The sequence below is a fragment of the Heteronotia binoei genome, unplaced genomic scaffold, assembly GCF_032191835.1.
Source record: "Heteronotia binoei isolate CCM8104 ecotype False Entrance Well unplaced genomic scaffold, APGP_CSIRO_Hbin_v1 ptg001140l, whole genome shotgun sequence".
In the NCBI taxonomy this organism is placed as follows: Eukaryota; Metazoa; Chordata; class Lepidosauria; order Squamata; family Gekkonidae; genus Heteronotia; species Heteronotia binoei.
This window is the reverse complement of record NW_026800189.1, coordinates 25484-35424: the sequence shown is the minus strand read 5'-3', so window position 1 is coordinate 35424 and position 9941 is coordinate 25484. Positions and strand designations below refer to the sequence as shown.

The window sequence follows — 9941 nt, the reverse complement described above, 5'->3', positions numbered from 1 at the left end:
AGGAAATCCACTTATGGCTACAATTTTTGCCATAGAAGTCCACCCAGACTGGGTTTGAGGATTCTGAACGGGTTTGACCAGGCCTCATTTTGGACAGAAGCTCACAGGAGCAGAGTTCTGGAACCTCAAAATTTCATTGTGCTTTCTTTCTTAAACACCTCCCCCCCCAAAAAAACCCCCTCCCTCTGGGCTCCATTGTTCAAAACTCCCCCCCCCCCCCGCGAGAATTTTGCTGAACTCTTAAGATTTGACAAACGTTCTAATATTTTTCCCCACCAAAAAATGGGGAAATAACCCAAAACATATAAAACGGACAGATGGAAATCTTCATCATGCCGCTGTGACCACATAGGAGAAAGTAATTTAAAAAGTTATGATGGGAGTCAGGTTATATTAGGACAATTATACTCCAAGAAGCTTTTTAAGGTAGATGCTGAGTTGTGCTAATGAGCTCCAGCACCTCTTTTTCTATGAAATGACCCCTGGGTCTGACCCTAAAAATTCACTGTAAGATGCATTGAAGACCCTGATTGCCTTTGATGAGTTTTGGTGGGGGCAGAAACTCCTCTCTCTCTGGGTCTCCTGCAAGAGTCATACCAAGTATGGCTTCCCCCCCCCCCCCAGGGATAGTATCAGGTGAGCCACCGTGTTGGTCTGCGGCCGAGGAGCAGGATTCGAATCCAGTAGCACCTCAGAGACCTTCGAGGTATGAGATTCGGAGAGTCAAAGCCCTGATGAAAGGGGCCTTTGACTCATGAAAGCCTCTGGCTCGGAAATCACATTGTTCTTCATTGGACTTATACCTGGTAAGGCTTACTTAGTTAAAGAAAGATTTACTGATGCAATTTCGTCTGGTCATGAGCAGCACCCTTTTGTTCTTCTGAAGAGGACTTCCTGACAGAGATGCAATTTTCCTCCCTCCCTCCCTTCTTTCCTCCCTCCCTCCCTTCATTCCTTCTTCCCTCCCTTGTTTCCTCCCTTCTTCCCTCCCTCCCTTGTTTCCTCCCTCCCTCCCTTCATTCCTTCTTCCCTCCCTTGTTTCCTCCCTTCTTCCCTCCCTCCCTTGTTTCCTCCCTCCCTCCCTTACTTCCTCCCTCCCTTCTTTCCTCCCTCCCTCCATTCCTTCTTTCCTCCCTTGTTTCCTCCCTCCCTCCCTTCTTTCCTCCCTCCCTCCCTCCCTTCCTTCCTCCCTCCATTCCTTCCTCCCTTCCTCCCTCCCTTGTTTCCTCCCTCCCTCCCTTCATTGCTTCTTCCCTCCCTTCTTTCCTCCCTCCCTCCCTTCCTTGTTTCCTGCCTCCCTCCCTCCCTTCTTTCTTCCCTCCCGCCCTCCCTTCCAGGTTAAACCGAGACCACAAGCAGACCTGCGAGATGGATTGGTCCGACAAGCTGGAGACATACAACATTGACGAGAAGTGCGGCCGCTACAACAACCAGAGCACCAACATCCAGTTCCATCCCAGCTCGTCGAAATTCGAGGACAGGTGGGGAGGGCCTTTTGCTCGCTGAGAAATCTTCCTAACCCCAGCCCCGCCCCCCAATGTAAGGGGCAGAGAGGAGCCAATCCGTTTGCAGATCATGTGGGTGTGTCCATAATGCAGCGCAACTTCGGCAAGTACCATACACAGCTGTCTTGAACCAAGTGAGGCTCTCAGTTCCTCCAGCTCAGGGGTCCCCAGTGTGGGGCACATGGGTGCCGCAGGGCCCACTGGCAGCTTTTCTAGTGCCCACCAAGTGCTTTTGCCTCGGAGGGCTTTTGATCGGCCATTGGAGATCTGATTGGCTGTGCAGGCGGGTTTTTTTTTTAAAAAAAACATTGCTTTGACAGCAGCTGTCACTCAGCTGCACGGCAAATGTGAGAAAATATTTTTAAAGCAGTAATTTAATTTTCAAAGGTGTCCTATTAAGCAGAGCTTCTGCCGGAAATGTTGAAGAGTTGCTGGGAGAGGCATCTCACTCCCTGACGTTCTGTGGGTGGCTCTGCCCCCCCCCCACATGGCAACCATTTTGTAGTTGGCTCTGCCTCCTGTGGGGGCCATTTTGTGGCTGCACTCATCACCTTGGGTCATCATGTCAAAAATGCCTGCAGGCTCCAAAAGGTGGGAGTTCGCCCCCCCACCCCGCTCTAGCTTAATGTTACCTGGACAGGGCAAGGGGAAACTATGGGAGTCAAACTCCCCTCTCTGAGAAGGATCTTCCCCTCCTCCACTTCCCTCTATCCGCCCTTCCTCCCTCCCCTCCTCGCTCCCTCCCTCCCTTCCTCCCTCCCCTCCTTCCTTCCTCCTTCCTTCCTCCCTCCCTTCCTCTCTGCCTCCCTCCCCTCCTTCCTTCCTTCCTCTCTCCCTCCCCTCCTCCCTCCCTCCCCTCCTTCCTCCCTCCCTCCCTCCCCTCCTCCCTTCTTCCCTCACTTCCTTCCACCCTCGCTTCCTTCCTTCCTCTCTCCCCTCCTCCCTCCCTTCCTGCCTCCCTTCATTCCTTCCTCCCTCCCTCCCCTCCTTCCTCCCTCCCCTCCTTCCATCTTTCCTTCCTCCCTCCCTCCCTTCCTTCCTCCCCTTCTTCCTTTCTCCCTCCCCTCCTTCCTTCCTCACTTCCTTCTTTCCTTCCTCCCTCCCCTCCTCCCTCCCTTCCTTCCTCCCCTCCTCCCTCCCTTCCTCTCTCCTTTCCTCCCTCCCTCCCTCCCTTCCTTCCTCCCCTCCTCCCTCCCTCCCTTCCTCCCCTCCCCTCCCCCCTCCCTCCCACCTTTCCTCCCTCCCTTCCCGGCCTCGCAGTGCTTCCACACCAGAGACTTGGGCCAAGTACAGCCACGACAACATCTACCGGGCGGAGCGAGAGAGGCTGGCCTCCATCAACCTCCGGGCCCTGATTGACAACATCCTCCACGACACGTCGGAGGACCTGCGCATGCAATGTGACGTGGTGAACGAGGCCTTCGCCAAGCGCTGTGAGGAGATGGATGATGCCAAGCACAAACTGGAGCATCACTTGAGGAAAGTAAGCCCTCCTGTTCCGTCCTGAGTGTGAGAGAGAGGCTGATAGTCACGGGGTGGGGGGCTCTGTAAATACCTCAGCGGGGGCACAGGAGGAGTCTCCCAGATCTTACATTTGAAGTGGTGTCTCTCTGCCGAATTGGCTCCAAGCACCTGTGTATTCCCTAAAAGCTTTGGTATGGCGCCTTAAAAGGAAATCTGGGTCTAGACATGTGTCCCTTTTTTACTTTCTTGTTTTGCTTAAAGAATGGGTTTATTAACAATATTTTCACAAACGTTCTAAAGAAAAAAACAGAAATCTCTACATTTAAAATTTGTTCTCATTGGCAAAGTATATCAGAAAAAAAAAGCAAACGATTACTGATTAAACAGCAATACCTAAAACAAACTGAAATATCTACGCACCGGGAGGGGTGGGGGGTGGAAATATCCAGTCAATCTAAAGAGTTGCAGAGTTCACTGATACAAAACGTACCTCAAAAAGTTCCTTACGGGGAAATTGGAGTTGCTGCCCAAGCTACAAACGGGACCCCTCACTCCTGCAAATGGTTTCTCTTGGAAAGCTGTAGCTTTGTCTCTTTTCAGAGCAGCTTCCCCAAACTGAAACTTTTAAAAAAATTAAGGTTGCGGTTTGCTTTATTTTGAGTACCAAAAAAGCCCGTTGTCTGGCTGAGTCTCCGGAGAGCTGCTGCTCGTACGAGTGGACAGTACCTGTCCGAGATGGACTGGGGGGTTCTGATTTCCTAAGAGGTAGCTGCATTCCTCCGTCTTCCCCGGGGAATACAGCACGCTTTCCTGGTGTATGTTTCTTCAACAGACCCTGAAGGAGATTGGGGATCAGGAATACAACATCGCTGCCCTCAAGCAAGCCATCAAGGATAAAGAAGCGCCCCTCAAGGTGGCCCAGACGAGACTTTATGACCGCTCCTTCCGGCCGAACGTGGAGCTCTGCAGAGACGCTGCTCAGTTCAGGTCAGGCTGTGTGTGGGTGGGGTTGCCTAAAGGACGGGTGTGCGTCACCTTCCTCTTGGTGTGTGGAGATGGGGATTCAGTCAAGGGCCAATGGTCGTTGCTGTATCTCAAAAAGGGGATTGCAGTGCTGGGAAAGAGGGACCAAAGTAATCAGTAGTTTCAGGGGGTAGTTGTGCTGCTCCTCCGCTGATTAGCTAGATCCCAGTCCATTAGCACCGTAGAGACCAACAAGAATTTTTTTTTGGGGGGGTGGTATGAGCTTTCAGTTGATGCTTCCTTCATCAGATGCCAACAAAGGGAACTTTGACTCATAAGAAGAGCCCTGCTGGATCAGACCACCAAAAGCTTCCGGCTTCACATAGTGGCCATCTGGTGCACAGAGGCCGAGGCCTTCATAAGAACATTAGAAAAGCCTTGCTGAATCACACCAGGGAGGGTCCATCCAGTCCAGCTTCCTGTCTCGCACAGTGGTCAACCAGTTCCTCTGAACGGCCAACAACAGGGCAGAGAGGCTGGGGCCTTCCCCTGAGAAGAACTTCAGAAGAGCCCTGCTGGATCAGACCAGGGAGGGTCCATCCATTCCAGGCTCCTGTCTCACACAGTGGCCAACCAGTTCCTCTGGAGGGCCAACAACAGGGCAGAGAGGCTGAGGCCTTCCCCTGAGAAGAGCATCAGAAGAGCCCTGCTGGGTCAGACGAGGGAGGGTCCATCTAGTCCAGCCTCCTGTCTCACTCAGTGGCCAACCAGTCCCTCTGGAGGACCAGCAACAGGTCACAGAGGCCAAGGGCTTCCCCTGATGTCACCTCCTGGCTCTGGGATTCAGAGAATTAGTGTCTCTGGAGATTCTCCCCAGTCACCACGGCTAGCAGCCACAGGCAGACTTATCCTCCAGAAATCTATTGAATCCCCTTCAAAGCTGTTTATTCCTGTGGTCGTCCCTCTGGCAGAAGATGCCACATTTTAATCTTGAAAGCTTATACCCTTGAAAGAGGGCAGCCATGTCAGTCTACCATGAAACTTAGATTTGAATCTGATAGCATCCTAGAGATCAAGAAGATTTTTTTTGGGGGGGGGGGCTGAGCTTCCAAGAGTCAAAACTTCCTTCATCAGATACCAAAGAAGCCAATGTATCAGGAAGCTTTTCTGGGGTCACTGGAAACAGCCACCCTGCACCCATGGGTGGGTGACTGAACACCCAGGAAACATCGCTCTTCATTAGTTACTGGGTGTCTTGGCATTTTGAAAAGGTAAAGGGTAGTCCCCTGTGCAAGCACCAGTCATTTCTGACTCCGGGGTGACGTTGCATCACATGGGAGACTTTTTACGGGGCGGTTTGCCATTGCCTTCTCCAGTCATCTACGCTTTCCCCCCAGCAAGCTCATTTGACCAACCTCGGAAGGATGGAAGGCTGAGTCAACCTGGAGCCGGCTACCTGAGCACAGCTTCTGCCGGGATCGAACTCAGGTCGTGAGCAGAGAGCTTAGACTGCAGTACTGCACCTTACTGCTCTGCGCCACAGGGCTCTTCTTCTTGGTATTTACTTCATACAAACTCTAGATTTCAAGCACATACAAATGCCCCGGTCTGTCTTCAACGGCCAAATGCAAATCCCTCTCTAGAGTTAGATGGATGCCGGAAGATTTCAAGGAACACTGTAGGCCTCTGTCAATAGGAGATAATCTAATGATCCATTTGATAATTGTTGCTGTTTGTGATTCCCTAGATGTGGCAGAAGATATTGACCATTTTCTTTTCTGCCGTCCCTTTATAATGGCCCCAGAGGGAAATTCCTCTGGGGGTAGGCCTGTCCGTGCTATCATTTGTGCCCGACTGACGCAGAGACACATTAGCTGGCATTATTAGAGGCAGCAGCCAGACAGATTTGTAGCAAACATCTTCGGAATGTATTTGGGAAGCTGGCGGACGAGCAATTTCTTTAGGAATGCAGTTGAAAACCTTTTCTCCCTTGGGAGGGCTATCTCAGAAAGGGATTTTTCTGTCTTTTTAAACGCAAGATGCTCAGGTTGTTAAGTTTTGTCAGGGTGACCCATGGGATGAGTGAGGAAGCGAAGAAAGAACAGGACTGCTCCATCATACTGAGTCTTAAACGTTGTGCATGGAAGTTGGTGAAGTGGATGGTGGGAGATGTGTTTGTGGAGTTGGTCCTCAGGTTTCCTTTGGGTTCTCTGTGGGGGGAAAAACCCCTAAGAGACAGAAGAAAATATTTCTTGGAAATTGACTAGCAGAAAAGGTTACTTGAGGTATAGTGTTTTACAGAACGGGTTTATTAAATGCTCACAACCCACGGTTAAAATGTCCTTGAAAAGTTCAAAAACAGGAAGAAGACAACATTGGATTTATATCCCACCCTCCACCCCAAATCTCAGAGCAGCTCACAATCTCCTTTATCTTCCTCCCCACAACAGACACCCTGTGAGGTGGTGGGGCTGAGAGAGCTCTCCCAGCAGCTGCCCTTTCAAGGACAGCTCTGCGAGAGCTATGGTTGACCCACGGCCATTCCAGCAGGCGCAAGCGGAGGAGTGGGGAATCAAACCCGGTTCTCCCAGGTAAGAGTCTGCACACTTGACCACTACACCAAACTGGCCACAGCACAAATCATCGCATCCCGTTAAGACTGAAATGTTGGATGGCTGTCCCCTCACCCGTACAGATCGAATGAAGTATCCCAAGGCAGGTAGGGGAAATTGTCATGGGATGACTTTTAGCACCAATTTACATGCATCCGTTGTCAGACGCATTTTGGTTTGCTCATCAGTGTGAAATCAGCAGCGCTTTCAAAATCAACCGAGTGGGGTAAACCGTCCATCTTCCAGGTTCAAGGCAGAGAGCGGATATCCGCAAAGATTGGGAAGCCCCAAACGAGTGAGCCCCGTATCTTCCCTTCCTCTTTTTAATTCTTCAGAGTCACTCAGGAAGGGGTCTTGGAAGCAAATCAGGGTCAGCCCTGGCTGCTGCAGGGTCTCCATAAATCAGCTGTGACCTGATAGCCTTTTCCACCCCCACTAATTTTAGGACGAGGTCCTGATTTTCAAGCTGGAGGTTCTCACGTTCAGTCTCCAGTTAAACAGGCATTTGGGAAAGATCCTGGAAACCAGGTGCCAAGCAGGGGGGATAATGCTGGGCTAAATCAAAGGCAGCTCTGCCCATTCCTCTCTCTCTGTTTACCGATTTCCGGATTTCCTGTTGGTATTCGAGTTAATTACATTTCAGACATTATAGAGTTAACTGTTGTTGTTTACCTGAAAAGAGGAAGTGATGTATTGTAGCTTAAACCCAATTAGGTCCTGGCTCTTCTAAGCGTGGGGTGGGATGTAAACACTGTATTGGTCAGTTGGCACCTTGTGTGGGGAAACCCCTTTGGTCTCATATGCGAGGTGAATTGCCTGTCTTCCTGCCCCAAAGTTCTTTGGGAACAAGAAGCCAGCTAACAAAGAGTTGTAAAGTAGCTGTGTAGCAAATAAGACGTAGATAGCCATGCTAGAATGCTAAGTTTTATTTCCCCCCCCCCAAATTTACCTTTTCCTGATGTTTTATAGTAAACTTTATTTGTTTTGATAAGCTTGAGTCTCATCTCCATTTATTGCAACCTCCACACCAGTGTTCTCTCTAAAGCTGAGTTAGAGTGAGCTAGCTCACAGATTTTTAGCCTCTGGCTCACACATTTTTGTCTTAGCTCAGGAAGGATGAACCCAGAACACAATAACGTATGCAATAGCTCACAACTTTAATGCCAGCGGCTCACAAAGTAGAATTTTTGCTCGCAAGACTCTGCAGCTTAGAGGGAACATTGCTCCACACCTCTGAATTTTAAAACGCATTTCCCCACGTTTACCCAGGCTGATCAGTGAAGTGGAAGAACTGACAGAGTCCATCAAGGCGCTGAAGAAGAAGCTCCTGGACTCGGAACAGTCCCTGCGGAACCTGGAGGACACCCGGATGAGTTTGGAGAAGGAGATTGCGGTGAAAACCAACAGCCTCTTCATCGACCGGCAGAAATGCATGGCCCACCGTTCCAGATACCCCACCGTCCTGAGACTAGCGGGTTACCAGTAGCAGTCGGCGGCGTAGACATTCGTAACTCCGGAGTCTCAGGAAATGTAACTCATTGATGCTGATGTGAATGACAAGCCCATGAATCTTTATGCCCCTTCCACTGTCCCTCCTCCCATTCCTTGGTTGAAATAAAGTTCAAAAGCATTGCAAAGGAATTGTCAGCTGCTTCTCTTGGTTGGGTCGCCTCAGCAGAGTTTGGGCCACTTCCTCCGCACGGCTTCCCAGCCATTGGTGTCTCATGTATGCAACTGGTTTGAGTTTTAATATCCCAGCGAGTACTTACCTAGACGATATAGCATGACGTGTGCCCTATCTGCATAATGCTGATTTATCGACTTGCATTGAAAACGATGTATGTTTCCTGTGGAGAATCCAGATCAACAAAAAGAAAATGGCATGGGGTGTGTGGGGAAAATAAAATCTCAGGCTCGGTTTGTGGAAGAAGAAGAAGACTGCAGATTTATACCCCGCCCTTCTCGCTGAATCAGAGACTCAGAGCGGCTTACAATCTCCTATATCTTCTCCCCCCACCACAGACAGCGTGTGAGGTGGGTGGGGCTGAGAGAGCTCTCCCAGAAGCTGCCCTTTCAAGGACAACTCCTGCAAGAGTTGTGGCTAACCCAAGGCCATTCCATCAGCCGTAAGTGGAGGATTGGGGGGAATCAAACCCGGTTCTCCCAGATAAGAGTCCATGCACTTCACCACTACACCAAACTGGGGTGTCTCCCATTTGGTAGGGGCTAAGAAAATCCAACTCTTCCCAAGGGGAGTATCTTCTTGAGCCTGGACTCAGCTGCAATGGTCCCCCCCTCTTTGAAAGGAGGTTCCCTAATTCCCTCTGATGTCTCGCGTTTGCTAGGCTCTGAAACGCGAGTGCTAAGTTCTGTATTTCCACAAGTCCTCGGTAGTTTTCCATCTGGCTTCTCCACCACGCAGTGGCGTTGCTCTGCCCTTCCGCCTTTCCATTTTTTGTTGGAGGCACAGCAGAGCTGAAGTCAAGGCCAAGCGAGATAAGTGCTGGTAAACAAAGTCATTACCAAGTTGCCGAATGCAGTCTTTGTGAGGCAGGGGCCCCCTGCCTCTCCCCGCCATGCTACACAGTTACAGGATGCTATCGGGTCTGAAATTTGTTCATAGCAGAATCATTAGACCGCGGACAGCTGGCTATTTTTATCCAGATGTCAGGCTCAGAGAGAGCTCTCTCGCTCTGACCGGTGGCGAGCTCGCAGCCGCATCCCCACAACCGCCTGTCCTTTTCCTCCTGCCCCATGGGGCCTTCCGCTCACACATGAGCGGAAAGCCCAAGTTGATTTGGCATTGAGTTCCTTGGGTGGCTCGTCTAATTGCCACGAAAGCTGCCCAGAGATTAACGCTATTATGGAGGTACTTCTATATATATTATGTTAAAAAAAGAGAGTAATTTTGCAGGCTAAATTCTTGGTTCGGGTGACCCGCAATAGATAAAGCAACCTTTTAAAAGATCCACCTGGAAAATAACGTGAAGTGCAATTAGTGCAATTAATCCTCTTTTAAAATGCCCGACAATTGCCTGGTTCCACACAAAACAGTCTGATTGCTTCAGCCACTCCAGGGACTCTGTCGTGCCTTCGGCCTCCTCCCTTCCTGGCCTGGGTGACGGCTACCAAGGACGGGGCCCCCTAAGTTGTGACCCCATCCGTCATGCAATCTCTCTTTTCAAAGACCTTGAAGGCATCCCAGACTGGGTATTCCCCCCCGCCCCCACCCTGGGTTTTTATCCTTCTCTCTCACTGCTGTCTGTATTACCTGTCTAATACTTTCCCATCCTCCCTCTTCAAAGAGAACAGTGCGGTGTACGCAATTTTCTCTTTCTCCCTTTTATATTCACAACAGTCCAGTGAGGTAGGCCAGCCATTTTTGTAACAGTGCCCA

The 9941-nt window shown here is 50.3% G+C and overlaps 1 protein-coding gene across 1 annotated transcript; it reads left to right on the top strand.

Annotated features, from left to right (window-relative positions):
* Positions 1-1338: 1338 nt before the first annotated feature.
* LOC132590905 (tektin-4-like) lies at positions 1339-8181 on the top strand. The gene is made up of 4 exons (XM_060263829.1): positions 1339-1481; positions 2766-2988; positions 3802-3956; positions 7814-8181. The coding sequence occupies exons 1-4, from the start codon at positions 1369-1371 to the stop codon at positions 8028-8030; spliced, it is 708 nt and encodes a 235-aa protein (XP_060119812.1). The 5' UTR covers positions 1339-1368; the 3' UTR covers positions 8031-8181.
* Positions 8182-9941: the final 1760 nt, after the last annotated feature.